This window comes from Mobula hypostoma, chromosome 6, assembly GCF_963921235.1.
Source record: "Mobula hypostoma chromosome 6, sMobHyp1.1, whole genome shotgun sequence".
Lineage (NCBI taxonomy): Eukaryota > Metazoa > Chordata > Chondrichthyes > Myliobatiformes > Myliobatidae > Mobula > Mobula hypostoma.
In genome coordinates this window covers 29,015,965-29,041,835 of record NC_086102.1, presented here as the reverse complement: position 1 = coordinate 29,041,835, position 25,871 = coordinate 29,015,965, and the positions used below count along the sequence as shown (strand labels likewise).

Here is a 25,871-nt window from a genome sequence, read left to right as displayed (position 1 = left end):
TCTAGGTTGTTCCAACAGTACCTCCCAAACCCATAACCACAGCCACTCAAGAGGCATGGAATTCATAGGAACACCACCACCTGCCGGTCCCCCCGAACATGGAACACAACCTTGATTTAGTAATATACTGCTAAACCTTCAATGTTGCTAGGTTCAAATCCTGGAGCTGTCTCAAAAATATCACTATGGGAGTATCTGAATTATGAAGGGCCTTCAACCTAAAATATTTATTATATGTTTATCCATCCACAGTTGTTGTCTGTTCCTCTACTTCCAGCATTTTCAGATTTTTCTTTTGTATTGAAAGCTGGGCAGTTCATTTATCGCAATTATGTTAGTCCAAGTCTTGAAAAATTTGTACATTTCCTCAGGGTGGTTAAAATATCACACTGTCAAGCAATTGTAAACCTCTACCTTAGGTTCATTCAACACACATCAAAGTTGCTGGTGAACGCAGCAGGCCAGGCTGCATCTCTACAAAGAGGTACAGTCGACATTTCGGGCCGAGACCCGTCGTCAGGACTAACTGAAAGAAGAGCTAGTAAGAGATTTGATCTTAGGTTCATTTCCTATTTAAATCATTTATTTTCATTATTGATCAATTGTACGCAAATAATGGATTAACAAAATATTCATTTTTCATAAAATCCCCATTCGTCATATTACCTTAAAAATGCACAGAAAATCATTTCAGACAGAATGTGGTTCAAGACCATACTTCAGGATTTAAAATACATTTAGTACAATTGCTTTAACTTTTGTTATTTGATTTCAGATCTTCCCACATCACACTATTCCTTTCAGCATGACTTGATTGCAGTTTGCCTTGTTTTTCTTTACTGTTGCTGTTCAAATTAATTTGCTTGTAGAACGGGCTTTCTGTAATTGCAAGTTACCACATACACTTTCATTTGCTTTGCCTTAAGCAATTTTTGGCATAATATAATCAAGTCATTGATCTTCAAAACCTGCATTCAAAAATGCCTCCAGGTTATAAGTCTTCTGAGGGGCAGTTTCAACAACTCATGTTAGTACTGAACTATCTCCAGTTTTCCTTGGAAATTGTTCTGGGCATTCAGCTGAATTTTAATTGGATTACAGCACTTAGATGCTTGTGTTCATAATTCCCTCGGCAGTCATAAGGTAAGCAGTAGGTCGGACTGTCCATTTCTTTCCGGTATAGGATGATGGCTTCTTGTGGTTTTGATGAAAGCGGAGTACTAGAACTCAACAATCAGGCTTTCCGAAATTTGAGTACTGATAGTCGCTCTCTCCCAGCTTGCCTTGAAATAAACACAGTCCCTTTCAAATTAAAACTTTTCAATGATTCTATTACTTCCTCTGTAAAAAAAAAACAAAACACACACAATTAAAGCAGTGTTTTCATGTGAAGCAAGTACTTCTAACATATAGATAAATAACTGGGCATGCATTTCAAAGTGAACACTACTCAAAGAGAAAAAAGATCTTTTAGAAAGTTAGTGATATGGTATTAAGGAACAAAGTTATGCAGATAACAAATAATACAGAAGTAGAAGCTGAAGCAGCCTGAATTGGCAAATTAAGTACTTCATCATATATCTTTAACTTAAAGTAAACATCAACATTTCAAAGTAAATGTCATTTACATATCAATTCATATTTATATGATATCAAACCTCAAGTATGTAGGTAACCCTACATGGAAACATGCAAAGGGGATACAATTTCACCACCCTGTCCTTTGCCCCCTCAGCCAACAGCTCTGAAGTTGGTTTTCAGAGACAAGGTGTGTAGAAAATACTGTCCACTAGGAATACAGAAAAAAATTAATTATGAACTTGAGGACTTGAGTTATACAGAAAAACTCAATAGGTTAAGACTTTATTCTTTAAAGCGTCAGAGAATGAGTGGAGATTTGATAGAGGTAGAGGGATATAGATAGGATAAATGTTAACTGGCTTTCTAAGGTGAACATAACTGGAAACTTCTTCACTCAGAGGGTGGTTAGAGCGTTGAACTAGCTAGCGGATGTGGGTTCAATTTCAACATTCAAGGGAAGTTTAGGTAAACACGCGGATGGGAGCGGTACAGAAGGCTGTGATCTAGGTGGGACTAAGCAGAATGATGTTCAGTTTGGACTAGATAGGACAAGGGGCCTGTTTCTGTGTTATAGTGCTTTACGACTATGACTCTATGAAACAAGTACTGCACAGCTCCTGGTTGAATTCCTGATTAGCTGGAATCAGTCATTCCATCTGCATACGCTCGGAAGTCTATATCTGGACCAGAAGAAAATACTAATGAAACCTTCTGGACAGCAAGTTTGAGGAAGTTGTCCAACCCACCAAGAAAGGAAGCCAAACCTTCTGATAGTATCTGTGCTGACTTAGCTCCCACAGACTGCAACTTCCCCCCATCCCCCCTTAGCAAACTCCTTTTTGTGGTTACCTGTATTCATTCTTACAAACACAATCAAACAATAAAAAGAATTCACCACAAACCACAATAAGCAAGTATATTCACCTCTGTCACCCCTTTTGTGAAATATTTCATTTTCACCTTGAGATGTTAGATCGATTACTATCCAATTTGTTGAAAATAAGCTTCTCCTTCTTTCTCCTAAAGCATTCACTCATCATCTATTGGCTATTCATAAATCAAATAAAAATCTTATTTCTTTTAAAGGAAATGAATAGAATATCAATACAGATGCGAAAGATTATGTACTGAGAACTGTTTCTCACTTATGCCCACAAGTCTTTTGATAAGAACGAGAATGATTTCAAATCTTCTCACCTGGATCATTTTCCTGAACTGTCACCAAATAAAAGATTCCCTGACTGGAGAGGAGGCTTGAGACCTGAGGAAAAAAGCGATCCATGACTTCACGACCTCTTTCTCCACCAGCCCAAGATGCCTCTATACCATGGCTACCAACCTAGGAAGGAAAAAAAAACACAAGAACAGGCAGTTAGAACACAATCACACAGATACATTTTTATAATTTTTTTAAAATAATTCTTCAAATAATTGAAATACTAGAGGTGCAATTAGGACACTTCTTGTTTACATTTTTACAAAATTTCTCCTGTCCCGTAGTCTCTACTTCAATCATTTTAGTAGTCTTTCAAAGAAAGTTAGTCAGGACTAACGAGGGGTCTCGGCCCGAAACGTCAACTGTACCTCTTCCTATAGATGCTGCCTGGCCTGCTGCTTTCACCAGCACTTTTTGTGTGTGTTGCTTGAATTTCCAGCATCTGCAGATTTCCTCGTGTTTGCGTACTTACATTTGTGTAGTATTTTTCACAACATTATGATATCTTAAATTATTTTACATCAATGAAGCACTTAATGTATAAAACAGAATCAGATCTATAAATCTCAACTTAAACATTCACAACATATGAGTAATCACAGCCCTCTACAGTTGAGATTTTTAGGTTCATAACTCTGTTTTAGGAATTTTTCCCATTTCTGTAACAAATGGTTAACCCCCTGTCCTAAATCCAGACCACAAGAGCATCTTTTGTCCCAATCAAAATCTCTTAAAGTCCTGTATAATTCAAAAAGACTGTCCTTCTAAACTTGAGTGGGAAAGCCCACATTATACTTAATCAACTCTCATAAAACTCCCTCATTTCCAAGATCAATTTAGTGGTTCCACACTGCGTTCACTCCACAGCAACTGCGTGCTTCTTATGGTGTGCGTATCTAATGCACCAAATGTGATTTCACTAAAGCTGTGTGCAATCTCAGTATCATACTCTTATTTGCCTTATCATAATAAAAGCCAACATTTACTAGTTTAGCTACATTTCAAAAATGCAGCCTTCCTGTTCTACCTATCTTGCACACTTAAGTGGTGTAACTATCTTTGCATCATCAGTAAACTTGGATATGTTACACCAAACTTTTCATCTAAGTTAGTAATATAAATTTTGAGTGGTTGAAAATCCGATATTACTTTATCAATACATTTTGCAAATCCAGTGGTTCTACTCTGCAAAAATAACCTTATAAAATTACTATTAGATTTATCAAATATAATTTCCCCACTGAATGACCATTTAGTTATTTTTCAAAAGCCAGATTTTTCATGTTAGATTGCAAAATTTTACCAAAGACAGCCTTATTTTTTCAGATAACACACATAAAAAATGCTGGTGAATGCAGCAGGCCAGGCAGCAACTATAGGAAGAGGCTATCGGCTCGTGTTTGCTTATTTTTTCAGAGCTCCCTACTTTCTCCTTTCTTAATTACCGGTTATTTTTGCTACCTTTCAATCTGTAGGAATGTTCCAGAATGAAGGAATTCAAGGAAATGTGACAGTCAATTTATACACAAGCAAGTCCAAAATAGCACTGTAACAGTTACCAAATAACTTATTTTAATACAGATTATTGAAAGACAAATAGTGGCCATTAGAAATGATCAACTTTATTCACCAGATACATTATTAGGAACTTGCAAATATATATGCTGTACAAAGTTGATCACAGATATGGTACAATACTCATTTAGTAATGTATTAAAGATTATGCCCATGACTGTAGAATAGGATTAGTGTTCAAAACGCACCTTTAAAGTACTTATAGGAGATGGAACAACGTAGCTTAAAATGTAAAACTGCACTTAGAAAGTCAGGTTTATAAATTTTATACTCACTTCTTCTGAGGGAGTTGCAACATAAGGTGGATTAAATACCAGCACATCAACTTGATTTTGTAGTCGTGGCAGCAGTCCAGTGACCTGATTATATGAAGGAAGTAAAAATGAAAATATAATAGTTTTTAAAGAAATAAATGCAGAAACAGAAGCAAACCATGAGGCTAAATATTAAAACTGTTATTTTGATGGATAGCTCAGTAGCCAAGATTTTCTATCTTTTTCCAGAGGAACTGCACCTCTGATGGAGTTGAGCTTCCAATCCAGACAATGCTTTTTGGTCCTAAGTGAATTTCGGGCCATTTGGTCATTTACATTCGGTAGTATCCCAGATATATACCACTAAAGGGAAGAACCAACAGTTCATCACAATGGCAGCCGTCATGTTTGGCTTTCAAAAACCAAAATGACAGGAAACTTGGGAAATTCGTCACTTTGCTAAGCTCTGCCATATCTCATGCATCCAGGTATGCTTAACCATACTGACAGGAATACAAAGTAACACATACAAAATGCTGGAGGAACTCAGCAGATCAGGCAGCAATGTCCTGTTGAAGGGTCTCAGCCAGAAACATCAACTGTTTATTCACTTCCAAAGATCTGCCTGATCTGCTGAGCTCCTCCAGCATTCTGTATGTATTACTTGGGATCTGCAGAATTGCTTGCATTTTTTGACTGGAATAGTAATAGTACATTAGGATTTGAAACACTTTGGCCATTATCCAAGACGCCTGTTTCCTTGAATCATTCATTGACTTGAAGTAAGCAGTAACTAAATCTACACTGTGAAGTGGACAAGTTACCTGGCCTATACTTAATTATATTTTCTGTCTTTGCTTCTAAACTCTTCTTCAAAAAAGCAACTGGTCTTACCTGACATATTCCTCCATCTTCTGGCTAAGCTGACAATTAAATCAAAATGTGCATTTATTTGTCATTTACAATTTTGCTTTTTACATCAAAGCACTGCACCAGACTTAAAACTAAAGCACAATGGCTACTATTTGATTAGATTAAACATATGATTACACGTTAATAAGAACTAAGATCAAAAGGAAAAGGAAGAGAAAACGCAGTGTTTAATATGGAATTCTAGGGGGTGGTACAATGTCACAGCGGACAGTGCTGCCGCCCCACAGCTCCATCGATATGGGTTTGATCACGACATGTCTGTGTGGGGATTGCATGTTCTCCCTAAGACTGGACTTCCCTTGATGCCCTGGTTTCCTCCCACATCCTAACGACATATAGATAAGACAATTGATTGCTGTAAATTGCCCATAGTATATAGGTGAGTGGTAGAACCTGGGTGGTGGGTGGGGGAGAAAGAGGAAACAAATTGGTAGGGACATGGGAAAAGTGAAATTAGCATAGTGAATTAATGAAAACAATAAATGTGATGGCCTCCCTCTCTCTATCGCTGCTCCCGAAGGTCCCTGCGTTCCGATGGGGGGGCGGGGGGTGGTGTGTGTCTCTCTCTCTCTCTCTCACTCAATGCTCTCAGAGGACGGTGCTAGAGTTCAAGATTGGGCAAGATTTAATCGACGCAGTCTGTGGATTGTACTCTGTAGTTCATGTTATGATATGTTTCTGGTAGCTCCTTTTTTTGTTGCTATTTTGGGCAATTTTGAATTGGGGCAGTCTGGAGATAATGGACTGAGCTGTATCGAACATACCTAGACTCCTTCAATGTTGTTTTATATTCTGCATCTTTCACTCTTTTTTTTGTTGCCATTTGTGCAATTGTTTTTTTTTTGTACATGGGGGATGATGTTTTTCTTTGAGTGGGTTCCATGGCTTTCTTTGTTGGCTATCTGTGGGGAAGACAATCTCAAGATTGTACACTACAAACATGCTTTGATAATAAATGTACTTTGAATCTTCGATAGTCACAGTGGACTCAATGGGCAAAAAGGCCTTCATCCACACCATCTATGATTCCATCATTTCCATGATGAATATCAACTTAGACAGTGCAGTTTAATACATTATTGTGTCTGTCATGTTATCAATAACACTACTGAAAACACAGCTAATGGACAGACCAAATTCTTACAAATGGTATTCTATATAAAAATGGCAATGAATATTAATGAAGAGAATAAATTGCAGGCAGAGAAATAAAAACTGGGAAAGTGAGACTAATGGATTTGCTTCCCTGGGAGTGAGTGTGGAGCTGATAGACCAAGCAGCCTCCTTCTTTATTATACAATATAGGAATGCAATGTAATTGAGCGATATAATGGTACAGCGCAGAAACATGCCTTTGACCCACTGTGACCCTTGCTGACCATTATGCCAAGCTACACTAATCCCCACATTGGGTCTGCATCCTTCTATATCTTACCTAAGTGTTGGTTTAAACGTAGTAATTCTATTTTACTCCAACATCTCCTCTGGCAGCCAGTTTTAGGAAAAAATCCCTTCAAAACTCTTTCCTCACAATCTAAATTTATACCCCCATCACGCTTCATGATAATTTAACCTTGCCTTTACTTCACAACTTACCAGATCAGTAATGATTGGCTGGATATTCACCCCATTTTTCCAGGCACTTTCTTGTGCACAAGCAGCAGCCAAGCAGTTAATATCTGTACAGCTTTAAATAAAAATTAAAAGGACAAACATCAAGATTCATTTTACTCTATCACATCTGTCTGCAAATGTCTCTGCAGTTAGAACTTTGAATATCATTTGGTTTTCTCTTCACAAACCCATTTTTTTAATTAAGTAATTGAGTATCAGTGCACTAGAGTAAATAAAAATCAGTCAATTCTCTCCAATATTTATGGAAAAACATACCTTCTACTTATCCCTTTCACACTGCAGCTCTCCATTCAACCTTACATACTCGACAGTCTCCCCCACGAACATCACACTAATTTTTGTAGAATTCTGAGCTAATTTAAATTGTAGCCCCAAATATTAAATTCGGCATTCACATATTTATTATTCTAGAATAAACTATAATGTGACAAACCAACACTTACAGATAAAATGAGGTAGGCCCAATCATGGAAGCTAGGAATACCGAGACAACACCAGATCCCGTTCCAACCTCAAGGCAAATACTGGGACTGCAAAAATAAAACATTTCATTTCTCTGTAGAAAGTAAGTAATACTTGTGCTATTAATATACTGTAATTATATCTCCTACACCTAATACAGTGGCCACTGTGTATGTTCGTGGTCTTCTGCTGCTGTAGCCCATCCACTTCAAGGTTCGTCATGTTGGACATTCAGAGATCATCATCAGCACACCATCATTGTAACGCATGGCTGTTTGAGTTACTGTTGCCTTCCTGTCAGCTTAAACCAGTCTGGCCATTCACCTCTGACCTCTCATTTACAAGGCACTTTCACCCACAGATCTATCACTCACTGGATTTTTTTTTTTTTGTTTTTTGCACCATTCTTTGAAACTCTGGAGATTCCCAGGAATATCAAAGTTCAAAGTAAATTTATTATCAAAGTACATATATGTCACCATATACTACCTTGAGATTAGTTTCCTTGCGGACAGTGTAAATACAAGAAACACAACAGAATCAATGAAAGACCACATCCAACAGGATGGACAACAAACAATGTTTAAAACAAAAACAATAAATTGTGGAAATACAAAAAAGAAAAATAATAAAAATAAGCAACAAATGTCAAGAACGTGAGATGAAGAGTCCCTGAAAATGAGTCCAATTCAGTGATGGGCAAATGAAGTTATCTCCCCCGGTTCAAGAGCCCAATGACCGATGAGTCCTGAACCTGGTGGTGCGGGTCCTGAGGATCCTGTACCTTCTTTCCAATGGCAGCAGTGAGAAGAGAGTATGGCCTAGATTGTGGGGGTCCTTCAAAGTTCAAAGTACATTTATTATCAAAGTATGCATACATTATACAACCTTGAGATTCCTCTCTTAACAGGCAGCCATGAAACAAAGAAATCCAAAAGAACCCTGAAAAAAAGACTGTCACACACCCAATGTGCATAGAGAAAAAGCGTATCACGCAAACAGTAACCCCCTAGCAAGTAGCATACTGAACTGAAGTCCGCAAAGACTCCCATAGTTCAGCATAATTCAGCACAGAGCCAAGTTGTGGAGCAACGAGCTAATCTTGTCCATCCCTTGCCTTGGACCTTACCTTTTCAATTTAGCCCAGTGCCTAAATCAACATCTAAACATCAGGTTCCATCGCCTTGATCTGCTCTGAGGCCATGAACCCAACGCCTTGATTTGGCCTGTACCCAACCTTTCCAGTTCAGCTTTGCACTTAAGTTTCCATCCAAACATCAAGATCAATCACCCTGACCCATTCCGGTGCCTGGACCCCGCAACTTCAACTTGGCCTATAACCGAGCTTTTCAATTCAGCCCTGTGCTTAAGTTTCCATCCAAACATTGAGTTCAGTCAAATTGGGACACTCTGGTGTCCAGACCTTGCCACCTCAATTCAGCATTCAGTATGGCACTTAAAACTATTGAACCTGGGTCTTCCTTGCTCTTGATGACAGGCCCGCTGCCTTGCCTTGCCTCGATTCTGCCAGATCGAATTGCCTCCAAGTTTATTATCTGCGATGGTCATTTGCCAGAAAAAGTGTGATTAACAAACTATTTAGTTGTTCTCCTTGTTTCATTAGCCACCAGCTAGAAGTCGCTGATATTCACCAGTGCCAGAAGTTTAAGATGTCCTTGATGATGGATGCTGCTTTCCTGCAAGTGCTCCAAGTAGATGCTCTCAATGGTGGGGTGGGCTTTACCTGTGATGCACTGGTTATATCCACTACTTTCTGTCTGCCTTTCCGTACAAGGGCACTGGTGTTTCCATACCAGGTCATGATGCAAACAGTCAATGCACTCTCTGCCACACATCTATAGAAGCTTGTCAAAGTTTCAGACGACATGCTGAATCTTTGCAAACTTCTAAGAAAGTAAGGCACTGCTGTGCTTTCTTCATAACAGCACTTACAATAACACCAAGAAATTTTAAGTTTCGAACCCGCTGATCTCCCGATGAGGACTGGCTCTTGGACCTCCAGTTTCCTCCTCCTGAAGTCAATAATCATCTCCTTGGTCTACTTGACAGTAAGTGAGAGGTTGCTGATTTGGCAGCACTTAGCCAGATTTTCAATCTCTTTCCTATATGCCTTTTATTCAGCCAATGATGGTGGTATCTTCAGCACACTTAACTTTGGCATTGAAGCTGTGCTTAGCCTCAGCCATAACTATAAAGTGAGTGGGGGCTAAGCACACAGCTTGTGGTGCACTTGTGCTAACTGAAATTGTGGAGAACATTTTGTTGTCAATCCAAACTAACCGGAGTCTGCAAGTGTGGAAATCGAGGACCCAGTTGCACATGGAATTACTGACGGCTAGGTCTTGAAGCTTATAGATTAGTTTTGAGGGGATGATAGTATTGAGTGCTGAGCTGTAGTCGATGAAGAACATCCTAATGTACACAACTTTGCTGTCCAGATGTTCCAGGATAGAAGGAAGAGCCAATGAAATGACAACTGCTGTTGACCTATTATAACAGTAGGCAAATTGGAGTGGACCCAAGTCGCTTCTCAGGCAGATTCATCACCAACCTCTCAAACCACTTCATCACAGTGGATGAAAGTGCTCCTGAATGATGATCATTGAGCCAGGTTACCACGTTCTTCTTAGGCATCCCATCCAGCACCAACAATCATTCCATGATCTGTCACTTTGCTCACATCTCTTCCCCATTCTAATGTTTGGTTTGAACAAGTAAACCTCTTTACCATGCCTGCATGCTTTTCTGCACCAAGTTGTTCCCACATGATTGCCTAACTAGATATTTGCATTAACCAGCATGTATACAAGGTACACCTAATAAAATATTTCTCTGATCCTGAAAATGTTAACTAGGTTAACTGCTTATCGAGCTGTTGCAGAATCTTTGGAATTGAATTTTAGAAGTAAAGTTCAATATGATCATGGCATCATACACTGAACAATACAAGGGAAGGTAAACGAACAAGATAACCAATATCCTTTGCCACGGCAAGGAATCTGGCTACCAATGTCCATTCTGAAGTCAGTCTTCTTTTTACAGATGAAGTGGTGAAACAACAAAGGGCAAGAAAGTAACCAGAAGCTTGACTGCACTAGCACACAGTAGAGGAATTGACTAACTTGTTCTCGCTTTATCTGTATTTGGATTACTAGAACATTACAAACATGGTCTAAGATTGTTGAATGCAGGAATTACCACTTGATGGACTGAGGCAGTGAGAACCCCAAGTCCAGGAAAGGGAAACATGGCCATGCCAAATCATGAAAGAATGGACAAAAAGAAAGCAAGGCATTCTCAGGCTCAGGAACCTTTTGCCAACATGTTCTCGATGAAACATGTAAACATGGGCCTATACACACCATCACATTGGACCTGCCCTAAGTATGATGGTTTAAATTCCTTTCACTAGCAACCATCTTCCTTTTGACTGTGTTTTTCAATCTGAAATCCTTGTGTCCCCTCAAACTTTCTTAACCAGGCTTTAAGGTATTCACTTCGAATACCTCCTTCTCAGCATAAAACTGCCTAGAGTTAGGTGAAAAATAATTACAAATTCCCATTATGCTTTTAACATAGTCTGATTTAAAGATTTTTTTAAAATCACACAATTGAAACATATTTGAACAGTTTCAGATAATGGCGTACCAGAGCTGCTGTATTTCTTTCACATCTTTTTCTAAGGCATCCATTAATAGGAAGGTATCCTCTGCTGGATCATATACATCAGCGTATTCTCCACGGCCGACATGGGGACAGTAAGGCGTTGAAAACATCTTCCTATAGTTTTTTTAATGAACAAAACATTCTTGTTAGCAGTCATAATAAATGATGTCACATGGTTGTATTTCTTCCAAACCACCATATTGTTTGTCTCGGGTCAGACTGTACATATTGAGATACTCTGAAGATAGATCTCATGCATATTCTCATGTGAAATATACTCTTAATATAATTATAGACAAAATTGGTATCATAAATTCTAACTTTTGTAAATAACTGAAATCCAAAAGCTAACTTGCTTTTATTCCTCACTCCCTTTCAAAGGGCATTGTTAAAGTTCAAATTAAACTTACTATCAAAGTGCATATATGTCACCATATACAACTATGAGATTCATTTTCTTGTGGGCATGCTCAATAAATCCATAATAGAGTCAATGAAAGACTGTTTCAACCTGGGCATTCAACCAGTGTGCAAAAGACAACGAACTGTACAAATACAAAAAGAAAGAAGTAATAATTATAAATAAATAAGCAATAATATTGAGAATATGAGATGAAGAGTCCTTGAAAGTGAGTCCATTGGTTGTGAAAGCATTTCAATGATGGGGCAAGGGAAGTTGAGTGAAGATGTTCCCTTTGGTTCAAGAGCCTGATGATTGAGGGGTGGTAACTTTTCTTGAACCTGGTGATGTGAGTCCTGAAGCCCCTGTACCTTCTTCCTGATGACAGCAGTAAGAAGAGTGCATGTCCTGGGTGGTGGGGATTCTGACGATGGGTGCTAATTATAAAATAATTGTCCACAAAGTCACTGAAGAGACTCCTCAGAATTCCTAAAATCATGTTTGCCAGCTACTTGTTGAGAAATAAAGTTCTAACAATTTCACAAGGCGAAGAAGGTGAAATCATGAACCTAAGGTTCAGTCAATACAGTCGTGATACAACTTGAGTTTGTAGGAAGTCACTGGGCTCAATGGGGATTAAGAATGCAGTTTGAGTGTTGGCCATTTAAACAAAATCATTTCAGTAAATACAGGGCTTGTAATACTTCGTACTGTGATAATTAGCAATAATTGCTTTTTAAATCAATAAGCTGGAAAATCTTATGCTACACAAATTTTATGATTTTATATTTTAACCACTTGTTAAATTATTTTTAAAATTACAATAACTTGGATTGTATTCTCTGGATTTTAGATTGAAGGTGTAACTTTACAGATATTTGCCAAATATTATGCAGATGTGATGGATAGAAAGAAGCTATTTCTGGTAGCTGGGGATGTTGTCTAAAAATGACATCCAGACATTCCAGGAATCAATAAATACTGTTTTGTTTTGAGTAACTGGCACAGTCTGAATTCTCTTCAACAAACAGCAATTGTTGCTGGGATAATTGTTGATTTTAAAATCAGAGGTAGACATTTGGTATAGTAACCCACACAAAATGCTGGAGAACCTTCACCAGGGTCCTTGGCCTGAAACAACTACTCTTTATTCCTTTCCATAGATGCTGAGTTCCTCTGGGGGGGGGAGGGTGTGTGTGTGTGTGTGTGTGTGTGTGTATGTGTCAGTGTTACTCTGGATTTCCAGCATCTGCAAGATCTCTTGCATTTAGACATTTGGGATTAAGAGCATGGGAAAAAGTATGGAGTTCAGCCATAGATTAATCAGTAGATTTAACTTACTAAAGGGCTTACTCCCACTACTTTGAGAATTACTGCAAAATAATCAGTGAGCAATTGCACAAGTATAATTCATTCAATGATGTTCATTCATTTTGAAGTTTGAAAGGGAAGCCCCTGACTTTCGGAGATAAGGTATACTTGTAATCTTTCAGATTCACAAATTCCATATATTATTTCTCAGAAATTAACAATATAACATTTTTGAGATACGGAAAATCATTCACCCCACCGAGCCTACAATGACTGTAAAATCAATCCGCCTAGTCTCATTTCTTTGGCTTTACAAACTATTTCTTTTCCGGTACAGTACTTACTGAAATCCCTTTCGAACGATGCAATTGAATCTGCCTTCACTTTTACCCAGGTGGTGTATTCGGATACCCGCCATTCACTATATAAAAGTCTTTTCATATTTTACTTTTGATCCATTTCACCATTCCACATCCCTGGCACTTGACCCTTCTCCCAGCGGGATCAGTTTGTTTCTATTTACTCCGTCTATCAACGTCATGATGTTAAATAATTCGACCACTCCTCTGCACCTATGGAGAACTCTAGTTTATCCTTATGACCAAAGTTGGGATGATCCGGTTGCAACTGATTATTATTACGCAAGCAAATGCAGTCTACAGCTCACGTAGCAAATTGACAAATATAAAGTGCATTTTACAGGTCGATGGAATTAGACCACAGTTCCAAATTTACGTGGTGCTTGTCCAACTACAATTGCGATGCTCAGTTTAATAAGACTCATTTTCCGCAGTGAATGTACGGTTGTCCTTTAGGCAGCACACGCTGTCTGCAACCGGCAACATGTGCCGCACATGTCCAGCAGTCACTGGGTTTGGCGCAGGTCTAGGCTGCGGCGGGACTTCCGTTAAGAGGAAACAATAGTTCAGCGTTGGGGAACGCAACTACGGAGCAGTGGTAGTTGCTGACAAAACTCCGGTACCTCAGCACAAAGATCCCGGCAGGGGCAACGACAGCACATCCACACCCGGAGCCTCTCTAAAGCACAAGCGCCCTGAATACCCTCTACTGCGCAGACTCCACACACACCAATCACCTGGGCAACGGTCCGTGCACCCCAGATTCCTCCGGTTCCCAGGTCAAATGCCCTCATTCCCGGGGCAACGATACTGAAACCCCAAAAGAAATGCGCTGAACGAATAGCCTACTTTACAACTTGTCTTCGTAGCAAGTCTCTTACATGAGAATCTCGTTGCATTTTCCATTACTGTACTTTATGATACAAAACAAAAATACAGTGCAGGTGCCAGAAATCCGAAATAAAACAAATTTACAGTTTCTGTCACTGCGAAGACCTGTGCTGGTGAATGGCCATCATCAAAAATTTTCTTTCTCCAACAGAAGTTGTCAAATCTATTCAGTATTCCTTTTGGTTTGCAAATTAGAGCATACTTTTTTTGCGATGAAGCTTCTGGATTGGAATTTGAACCCACAAGATTCCCACTCCTGTTACAGACTGACCAAAAGTTGAAAATTATTGTTTCTATAATGTCACTAGCTGAGAATGTTCAAACCGTACATTTCTTTCAGTACCAATCCTGATGTAAGTGGGTATTTAAATAAGGTCTACAAAAGGCACCCGTTAATGTAAAGAAATGTTAATAGTCAAAATGGAGACATATAGATCTTGGTGATAAAATCTGAAATGGAAAAAAAAGCTGCTGGAGAAACTCAGCCATGGGAGTTGAATCTATGGAGAAAAATCGACAGTCAATGTTTCCGATCATGGCCCTTCTTCAGGATTTATAACAAGGGATAAGGCCATAAAATATAGGAGCAGAATTATGCCATTTGGCCCATCAAGTCTGCTCTGACATTTCATCATGGCTGACCCATTTCCCTCTAATAGTCATAGTCATACTTTATTGATCCCGGGGGAAATTGGTTTTCGTTACAGTTACACCATAAATAATAAATAGTAATAAAACCATAAATAGTTAAATAGTAATATGTAAATTATGCTGGGAAATAAGTCCAGGACCAGCCTATTGGCTCAGGGTGTCTGACCCTCGAAGGGAGGAGTTGTAAAATTTGATGGCCACAGGCAGGAATGACCTCCTATGACGCTCTGTGTTACATCTCGGTGGAATGAGTCCCAGTCTCCTGCGTTCTTTCCGTACCATTCATGACCCAACAAATCCACCTTTCAGTTTCCCAAGAACCTTCACTTTAGTTACGGTAAGATTCTTGTACAGTTTCTCTCCATGTGTCCAAGTCCTTTTGCAGACTCCCTGCTTCTCAACTCTACCTACCGCTCACCTATCTGTATATCGTCCTGAAACTTGACCTCAAAGCCACCAATTCCGTCATTCAAATCACTGACATATAATGTTAAAAATAAGCGATCCCAACACAGACCCACAGTCACTGGCAGCCAACCTGAAAATGCTCCCTTAATTCTTACTCTTTGCTTCCTGCTAATCAGTAAATACTCTATCAATGCGAGAATTTTTCTTATAATACCATGGGCTTTTTAAGCAACCTCATGTGAAAGGCCGTTGAAAATCGTAAACATCCACCGATTCTCCTTTGTCTATCCTGCTTGTTATATCTTCAAAGAATTCCAACAGGTAGCTATTACAAAGATATTATTCTGTGGATAAAATAAAGTATAATTTTATAACGGTGTCGGTGACAATCTTGCTAAATTGAGCGAAATGTGCACCGCTGAAGTTTATGTTACAGATCCTGATGAACCCAGTCAGCCACTGTATTCAAATTTTGAGGGGGAAGGTCAGAGAGAGCTATCGTTTCCTCGCCGGAATGTAGCGAGGTCGGACACTTCCGGCGGCGCTGTGGATGCACAAGGCGAGATTGGAAAATCATTTGCACCGTACACCATTAAACAAGCATGACGAAGAAACGGAAGCGTAGTGGTTCTTTAACTGATGCAGACGCGAGTAAAGTCAAGTCTGTGGCTGTGGAGTTCACTGGGACTCTGTTTAAAAACCAGTTGAAACGTCCAGAAGGAGTGGAGAAAGGTGAAGCCAATGACAAGTTGGAGATTTCATTCTCTTCCCATTGTGTAGTTTGGTGCTTAACGACTTTCTTTTCGTCGGCCTTGAAATTTGGATGAATTGCTTAGTACACATTTTAGAATAAAAACTTTCTTCTAACATTAAGTCTGGTGCAGATGGAGTACAGGTTTGAACGGACCATCTCTTATGACATAACGAGGAGTCCAGCAGACCGCTGGCAATGAGAGTAGAGATTGGTAAAACGTGGCAAACTATTTGTTACAGGGAAACATTTTTCTTTCTCTCTCAACTCCTCCTGCCCCCAGACATTTTCTTGTCTTCAGATATTGAATCTTTCCTTTCTATATGTCCATGAGTGAGAATATCTAGATTTCAGCAGGAATGCGGACGGGTCTATTCTTGACAGTGCTGATCAGGGTTAATGTGTATTGTGTAGCCAACGTATAGAAGTTTGCTCAAATGGATGAGCGTGGACTGGCTTTCCAAAGAACTGTTTGTATAGAAACGTTTGTACAGAACAATTATTTTCACTTGTGTTGCATCCTCAGACAATGCTGTATATAAAACATCACACTGCAAGTTATACTTTATTTAGGTTTGCACTTATCTCCTATTCTGTTGGATTAAAATCTTGATCTACCAAATCTTAGTATAATAGTTGGTAGACTATTTTATCAGAATGTGTAACCTGCCATATTGTTATCACAAATACTTTCTTTTTGGGTTTCTGGTGGTATCTTAAAGATCTTCACGAGTCTTTCATTGAGATTTTGTGCTTCTCTGATAAGAATTTTGACAGTTTGGGGCAATTTCCACAATTCAAAGTGAAAAAAAATCTGTTTGCCAATAATTGTAATCCCATATCACAAACAGTTATTTAGGGAGACTAATGTAAAACTTGGAATTTTCCAAATTTAGAAGTACCTAGATCCATAACACAAAATACTCTGCAGATGCTGGGGTCAAAGCAACATGCACAACAAGCTGGAGGAACTCAGCAGGTCAGGCAGCATCCGTGGAAAAGATCGGTCATGACGAAGGGTTCCGGCCCGAAACGTCGACCGATCTTTTCCACGGATGCTGCCCGACCTGCTGAGTTCCTCCAGCATGTTGTGAGTGTTAACTAGATCCATATTTGAATCAGTGACTTGAAATAGTGGGAAGTAATGAAAAAAGCCTTTATTATAGTAATGTAATAAACTTACTGGGCAAAGGAACTGAGAGATAACAGGTTAATGTGTCATTCATCCTGAGAGTGGGGTGCACAGTGAAGCAATTAGTCGGGCTACCTCAGAGCTCTAGGGACAGATTCAACCTTGATCACTGGTGCTGTTGGAGTCTGCACTTTATCAATGGGTTTTCCTGGGTTACTTGGTTTACCCCCACCCCCATCACAAAGATACGAGCCAGTAAGTTAATTGTAAATTATTGTTAGTGTGTAAGTTGGTGGGAGAATCTGAGGGAAGTCAAATTAGTGGAAGAATCACGTCGCTCTGAGCTGGCACAGACAAGATATGCCAGAATAGGTGCCTTCTGTGTGGTAAGGGAAGGTGGTGATTTGTCCTATGATAAAGGGGTTATCAGGAAAAATTAAAAGTGAATTTACAGAACTGACAACATTAAAGTTTTGAAGTTCAAACGTAAACACATTTTGGTGGGGAGGGAAGCAACACACACAGAATGCTGGAGGAACTCAGCAGGCCAGGCAGCATCTATGGAAAAGAGTATTGTCAACGTTTTGGGCCGAAACCCTTCAGCAGGACTAGAGAAAAAAAGCTGAGGAGTAGATTTAAAAGGTGGGGGCGCGAGGGAGGAGAGAAACACAAGGTGATAGGTGAAATCTGAAGGGGGAGGGATGAAGTAGAGAGCTTGGAAGTTGATTGGTGAAAGAGACAGAAGACCATGGAAGAAAGAAAAGGGGGGAGGAGCACCAGAGGGAGCCGATGGGTGTGCAAGGAGGTAAGGTGAGAGAGGGAAAAAGAGATGGGAAATGGTGAAGGACAGCGGGAAATGGAGATGACCAGAAGTTCGAGAAATCGATGTTCACGGCACCAGGTTGGAGGCTACCCAGACAAAGTATAAGGTATTCCTCCAACCTAAGTGTGACCTCATCCTGACATGGATAGACATCAGAATGGGAATGGGAAGTGGAATTAAAATGGGTGGCCACTGGGAGATCCCGCAGACGTCTTCAAGAAATATTGAAATGCTGTCTTTGAAAACGTGCCAAGTTTCTTATTATTGGTAATATTTGCTTTTGTTAGAAATAAAGTTGGGAGTGAGGAAATGCTTAACAAATCCTTGTGAAAAAATTTTCACTTTCTGAAAACTATAACGTGGTTGGGATTAAAAACAATTCGGGACTACTCTCCAGTCAGCAAGTATTTATCATTTGGTCTGTTCTAATCAAAACTAATTGAATATTGTCTGAAATTAAAACACAATAGTGTGAATATGCATTTGACCTGACAACAGCTAAATGAGTAAACAGAAAGCTTATATGTCATGTCCCTTTCTTGATCTCTCCATTTCCAGAGACAGATTATCTACCAAAATTTTTTACAAACCCTCTGACTCCCGAAGTTACCCCAACTACACCTTTTCCCACCCTGTCACTTGCAAAAATGCTATTTCGTTCTCCCAGTTCCACTCCAGGGGATGTCTGACCAACATAGTCCTCATCTATATCGCCTCCATGTCGGACACTCTGTCCGTTGGACCCAGGTATATCAGGAATAAGGTTCCCCTTGTTGTGACCTACCACCTTTTGAGCCTCCACATCCAACATATTCTCCACAGCAGTCCATCCAGGTGAGGCAGCACCTCTCATGTGAATCCATCAGCCTCGTGTATTGTATTTAGTGCTCCTGGTGTGGCCTCCTTACATCAGCGAGATGTGACGCAGATTTAGGGGATCGCATCGTCGAGCACTTGCGCTCTGTCAGCTGTAATGTCCGGGATCTCCTGGTGGCCAGCCATTGTAAACTATCATCCCATTCCCACATTGACATGTCTATACAGGACCTCTTCCGTTGCCGCATTGAGGCCAAGCACGGATTAGAGGAGCAACGCCTTACATTCTCTCTTGGTGGTCTTTACCACTTCCTTTCTTGTATCTTCACTTTCACAACCTGCCTGTCACTGTTACTTTTCTCTGTCTGGTCCCCGAGATCCCTCCCTTTTTTCCATGATCTACTGGACCCATATCAAATTCCTACTTCTTCAGCCCTTTACCTCTTCCACCTGTCACCTCCCAGCTTCTCACATCATTCCCTTTTTTCACCACTCTCCCTCCTTTGATTCATTCCCATCACCTAGATTCACCAGCTCGTGCTCCTCCTCATCTCCCCGGCCTTTTATTGTGGCTTCCTCCCTCTTTCTTTCTGGTCCTGATAGCCGAATGGTCTTGGCCTGAAATGTAATTGTTCATTTCCTTCCAAAAATACTGCCTGACCTGCTGAGTTCCTACAGTGTTTTCTCTGTGTTGCAGCCTATATCTGAAACGTGAATTTTGTTAGTATTTCTTAAGAAAAGATTCAATTCCACAAGTTTTTGTTTAAATTTCAGATACCTAGCAAATGAATGTTGTTTTTATGAGCTGCTGTAATAATTGTAGACATTTGAAATGTTAAAACTCCTTTTCTGTTTCTTTCAGGTTTGGTGACCTTTATTTCTATAGCCAAACAGTTACCCTGCTCTGGACTGTATGATGTTGTGGAAGGGTACATAAAAATTTCAGCTGAATGTGCAGAATTTTTTAAGCTGCTTGATGGAGAAAACTTGACAGAAAAGGAGGTGAATTTTACTGTTAAAACTTGAATTAAATAGTGCTTTGCTTACCAGTGCTAGAAATATTGAAACAAATAACATGAAGTATTACTTACATTCACTAAATGAAAGAAATCATCATTTGTAAGTAAGTCAAGCCTATGATGAAGCTGGATGTGAAATGCATCCTGGCCCTCTCTTCAGCTCATCAGTACTCTGTCAAATGATTAGTCCAGCCGCAAGGGGGATTCAAATTTGTCTGTGGGCCAAGCAAGGTGCTTTGTACCCAGGGTCGCCCTGTTGGCTGTAACAGGGCTACCCAGTTGGATTGGTTGCTCAGTTTAGAGATTTGCACAATGATGTATGCTAACACTGATTAAGTCCCAATTAATGTTTTTGTGATAGAAGAGCTTGGGTGAACATGATGCTGATTTTTACAATCAACGTTCTGTTCAAAAATAAGTTTGATCAAAAAATAAATTATTGGCTTAAATTGATGTCTTGGAGATTATGCAATTCAGTAATATCTAGCATAGTATCTGTGCCAGATAACTCTTAACTATTGTTGTCTTCGAAAGGAAACTACCTTTGCTGCTGCTAGATAAAGATTTGGATTCTCCTATTTAAATACCACTGGGAGATGGGAAATACCATTTAGCAAAGTCTAACTACTTGTTGGCACCAGAGATTAGATTTTTATAAAGAACATTGGCATTAATATTTCCTAAGTCTGAAAAAGGTGACCTGTAAAGTTTAAATGTTTAATAGCTCCCAGCGAACATGAAAATGCTGAAGCTGAAACAAGTTTTATCTTCCAAATGGCTTCAGTATAAGATGGTTTTTAAAAACCAGTTGTAGTGAACTCAATCCTCCTTCAATGCCCATAGCCGTACAACCTGCACGATATGTATATCTCGCACTTCAACCAGGAAAGAAGTGATTGTATTACATTACTTTCTTCCGGCTTCCCATTGAAAACATGTAAAGATTTGCCAATTTTTTTTCTGTCAAAAGACAATTTTGTGATCTTAAACACTGTACTTCTCATGATTTTTACAATACTCATAAAAATGTACTTCATTCTGATTGCTGTAAGCAGTGCTGTGGTATAGACAAATAACTAAAAATGTGTTTCTTTAGTATCCCTGAATTGAAACATAATCAGTTTCTTTTATTGTCCTTCAGAGGATTTTAATTTTCCAAGCCTTGGAGGCCATTTTGCTGCGAACTGCCAGTGATCTTACCCATTTTAGTTCAGTGGGGATGAACATAGTGAAGAAAGTGCTGTATGGTTACATGAAGTTAATATACTCAGCACTCTTCTCAGCAAGTCACAGGTTAGTGTCATATTGTAAGTTTGACAATTGTTAGGGAGCTGGTTTGGGAACAAAAGCAATGAATATTCAATGTGACTCACTATGTTTATTAACTCAAATTTTAGGTAGAGCATTAATTCCTTTAAACTTTCCCCTTGTGATTCAGTATATTTGTGGATGATGGGATATTTTTGTGATCATTTTAAAAATGTTTATATAAACTTTCTTTGAATTCTAAAGCATTTCATAAGCAATCAGTCATTTTGTAGCCACTATCATTGTGTGAATATAACCACTAAATATTGTTATGATGCTTCTGTGCAATAGCTTGGGATGTTTTATGTTATTGTATTGTCTCTTGCTTGTTACCTGAACAACAATACCCACATTGCCTCCAAGTTGAGTTTTGTGATCAGGAAAGTCCAGGCTAGTTAGGGTGTAGTTTGGAGGAGCTCGCATATGTATAATGGCTTATGTGTAGTTGGTCGGCATCCGCCTGTCTTGAAGGACAATGAGTGATGATCATCATCATCACAAGCCTGGGTGGAATGTATGGAGATCCTGGGAGGTCGTCAGACATCCCCCTCTTGGCCTCACCAGAGTAGTCCAAAGGAAAGCTTATGAAGCAATACGCTTGGCACCAGCTTGGCTGCAGGAGCTGCTGGAACAATGTCCAGCCACCTCAGAGGCTCCACTCCGGATTTTCTGTCTGGGTTTACTCCCGTAGCGTTTGTCTCTCCCAAGGCTGCCCACAAGGCGGTGGAGCTATTTACCCATAGCTGGGGATCTGGTTCACGAGCACCAGGGCATGTCCACACACCGCTGGGCCAGCATGCTACGTGTGCAAGGGCCAGACCTCCTCCCCGTCCTCTGTAGTTTAGCCTGAGTCGGAAAGGAGTTCAGTTTCCATGTGTCGCCAACGAGGGGTCGCTACATGAGGCTTGCTGTTGGAGAGGCTATGTACTGGCAGGGAGGACTTACAGACTCAGCTTTCCTTTTGGCAGGACTGCTAGCCACTGGTGGAAGTTAAAAGTGAGAGCGGCAAGCACTACCCTGTATGCTATCACACTGGACACGTCACAACAACCATTTTGTAGTATTTGTGTATCATACATTAGTATCGCAGATATATTAGCTACAAACATTTTGTCAGAAATGTCAAGCCTGGAGGAAATGTCTTTTTATGATTAACAAGGTATCAGATATAGTAAACACGAGAAGATCTGCAGATACTGGAAATCCAAAGCAAAAAATGCTGGAGGAACTCAGTGGGTCAGACAGCATCGATGGAAGTGAATAAATCGTTGACGTGTCAGGCCGAGACCCTTCTTCAGGACTCAAGAAGTGTCTCGGCCCGAAATATCGATGGTTTACTCTTTTCCATGGATGATGTCCGACCTGAGTTCCTCCAGCATTTAATGTGTGTTGTATCAGATATAATGTTTCATAGCTGGATACTTATTACACTCTTTTCTCTCTCTTTTTGAACTGTTTATTAAAATATATATATACTATAGTTTATAGTTTTTTCATATTATGTATTGTAATGTACTGCTGCAAAAAAAAACAACAAATTTCAAAATATATGCAAGAACCTGGTTGTGATTCTCGGTGGTAACCCTTTAAGCTTTGATACAGAATTTTGTCAGTACATGGTGCTTAGATTCAAGCAAGTAGAAGCTGAGTTCAGAATTTGGATTGGGAGCTAGCATAACACAGTGTCCTGGTTAATCTAGTTACGTCTTCCTAAACTTGTTCATTTTCATTTTACATAGTAAACTATGTAAAATATCATTTTGGATCTCCCCTCCCCCTCCCACTTTCAAATATCCTACTAGCTCTTCTTTAAGTTAGTCCTGACGAAGGGTCTCGGCCCGAAATGTCGACTGTACCTCTTCCTAGAGATGCTGCCTGGCCTGCTGCGTTCACCAGCAACTTTTATGTGTGTTGCTTGAAATTACAGCATCTGCAGATTTCCTCGTGTTTGCGTTTTTAAAATGAAAATAATGACGTTTTTGGACTACGTTTCTTTTTTCTTTCTCTCCCATTCAAGAAAGCATAATTTTGGAATTCCCACACTTTGGAAAAACTCCAGGATGTACAGTTATGCATTTTTCTCAACTCCTAACATGTTTCTCTAAGGGCATTATACTTTGAGTCGTATAATATCTATGAAGTATAACAGTTAAACAGGCTAGGTAGTGACAATGGTAAATTTGAAAACAAATTTATTCGATGAAGTTGTCATGCTCAGGGAAAAGTGATTTACACTAGTTTAGATCTGGGATAACAATGTATTACAATGGTACATAATTCTGGCGGCACCATGACTAGCCAATTTTTTTTTCAGTTGAATTTATTTTAATTTAATTTTGTTTCAGATGTACCAAAGCATGCCTTCACTTATTGTCTGCAATGGTAAGCCAAGGTCCAGAAGCTGCACGAAATTTCTTCAGTCACTTTGATTTCAACAACAAATTCCTCCCAGACTTATTAAAAATCAGAGATATAACAGTAAGTGCTTTGGCTTGTGAAGGTTTAACCCACCCTTGTAAACTTTGATTTTGTTTCTACTGATGATTCCATTAATTATTTGGGAAGAATACTGCTGACTTATTCCAGAGGTCAGGCTTATGATTTAAGTGCCGTGTCAGGGAACAAGACATTCGTCACCCAATTTCCCACTATTGAGAACATCTACCATAAACGCTGCCTGGGCAGGGCGAAAAGCATTATCAGGGATGCACCTCACCCTAACCATGGACTTTTTACTCTCCTCCCATCCGGTAGGCGCTACAGGAGCCTCCGCTCCCGCACCAGCAGGCACAGGAAGAGCTTCTTCCCTGAGGCTGTGACACTGCTGAACCTCTCATCACAGTGTTAAGCAGTATTGCATCCGTATTGTACTGTCTCAGTACTTTTATATTTGTGTGCTGTAGCACTTTTTTTATTTGCAGTTATTTTGTAAATAACACTATTGTTTGCATTTGTGGTCAGATGCTAAATGCATTTCATTGGCTTTGTATCTGTACTCGGCACAATGACAGTAAAGTTTAATCTAACCTAATCTAATTAGATGCTCAGAATTTGGTGTGTTACCTGATAGAATGGTAGTGATGCAACATTTTCAACTTGATCCCTATTATATAAATAGTGTATTCAGCCACACTAATTTTGCTCCCAGACTAAATTATTAGGCTGATATATGCAGTAAAACTAATTCTTTCTGCAATGTAATAATTTAAAATATGTTCAGAATCTCAATTAAAGTACCTCTTTGGTTTCCTCAGTCCCCCACGGATGAATAAGTGGTTTAGATTGTTATGGTTCCTGCTTTCTTCTTTAGCCTGCAAGAAGTAGGAGTACTTTAGTTGGTTTTGAGGCATATGAGTAAACATTGTTTTTACGCCCAGTTGCAACTCAAGCACACAAGTAAACATCACAGCTAAGCAATGGTCCTTTTCCTGCATGTCTAATGACACTTCCTGAATGTGTACTTCCACAGAAATAAATGTCAGAATTGGATTCAGATCTAATGCTTAACTGTATTTGAATAGCATGCTATCATTCTCTGTACTTCAACATATAAATAATGATCAGTGGATGAGATACTGAAGGGTTTATAAAACCAAATTGTTCATTGATTGAATAAAAGCAAACCTTTATCAGGAGAATAATACTTTATCATTCTATATTCTCTCTGTTTAATATCACACACTCTTACATTATTAAATATATGATGTTTACAAATTCTGTGTCCACACAGAAAGGTTGCTCACTCAACCTTGGTATCTTAGCAAAATCCAAACAGGCCAGTATATACAGACACAAGAGTCACTGCAGATGCTAGAATCTGGAACAAAAGCAACTGGAAAAATAACAGTCAATGCATGTAACGTGTATGTCTATGATATTTTGGCCCGAGACCCTTCATCAGAACTCCAGACATGAGTTCAGTGCAGCAGGAGCAGGCAGACGCAGTGGGCCTAACCAGACAATCAGGTTTGTGAACCTTGCGTAGGAGGTAGAAATGAGTAGTGGGGATTAACGGAACTGTGAGGTTGGTAGCAGTGGGTGGAAGATCTTCAGGGTTGATGAGGTTGGTGATGGTGCCGGAGACGATGGCCTGATGGTCCTGAGTGAGGTCTTTTTCGAGGAGTAAGTAAGAGAAGGTGTCTGGGAGCTACTGACTGGGCTCAGCAAGGTAAGGGTCAGTCCGCCAGACTATGACAGCATCCCCTCCCCCTTTTCTGCAGGTTTAACGGTGAGGTTGGGATTGGTACAGAAAGAGTAGAAGGCAGTGCATTCAGGAGGAGTAAGAGTTGAATAGGAGTTCGTCAAGACAATTGATATCCTGATGAAGGGTCTCAACCCAAAATATCATCTATTTATTCCTTTCCATAGATGCTGTCTGACCTGCTGAGTTCCTCCAGCACTTTTTTATGTGTTACTCTGGATTTCCAGCATCTGCTGAATCTCCTGTGTTTATATCTATGATGTGACTATTTCATTCTTCCTTTTGTAGCTGTGGCACAACAGCCAAGCAAACTATACTCAATTAATGCAGCTCATGTTGATTGTCAGTGTTTCGTAGTTCGAATATTTAGTGCAATATTATTTTCCAGTCTTGTGAAGCAAGGGTACTATGTGTGCATGGTTTTATTGCTGAATAGCTTTGAAGCCTAGAAGAGTACA

At 39.6% G+C, this 25,871-nt stretch overlaps 2 protein-coding genes across 5 annotated transcripts in view; one reads left to right on the top strand and one right to left on the bottom strand.

The window, feature by feature from the left end:
• Positions 1-567: 567 nt before the first annotated feature.
• On the bottom strand, positions 568-14,108 carry n6amt1 (N-6 adenine-specific DNA methyltransferase 1). Of its 2 annotated transcripts, none has more exons than XM_063049820.1 (7): positions 13,399-14,108; positions 11,326-11,457; positions 7,638-7,724; positions 7,156-7,246; positions 4,648-4,731; positions 2,779-2,920; positions 568-1,341 (listed from the first exon to the last, which is right to left on the bottom strand). In XM_063049820.1, the coding sequence occupies exons 1-7, from the start codon at positions 13,470-13,472 to the stop codon at positions 1,235-1,237; spliced, it is 717 nt and encodes a 238-aa protein (XP_062905890.1). In that variant the 5' UTR covers positions 13,473-14,108; the 3' UTR covers positions 568-1,234. The 2 variants fall into 2 exon arrangements, with proteins under 2 accessions (XP_062905890.1, XP_062905891.1); XM_063049821.1 differs by having other exon boundaries at positions 14,037-14,108.
• A 1,806-nt stretch (positions 14,109-15,914) lies between these two features.
• Positions 15,915-25,871, top strand: part of urb1 (URB1 ribosome biogenesis homolog) — a 121,435-nt gene continuing 111,478 nt past the window's right edge. For all 3 annotated transcript variants that reach the window (XM_063050486.1, XM_063050487.1, XM_063050485.1), the window contains exons 1-4: positions 15,915-16,095; positions 19,748-19,887; positions 21,046-21,197; positions 23,558-23,690. In XM_063050486.1, coding sequence (XP_062906556.1) covers positions 15,966-16,095; positions 19,748-19,887; positions 21,046-21,197; positions 23,558-23,690 — 555 coding nt within the window. In that variant the 5' untranslated portion in view covers positions 15,915-15,965. The remainder of the gene's footprint in view (positions 16,096-19,747; positions 19,888-21,045; positions 21,198-23,557; positions 23,691-25,871) is intronic.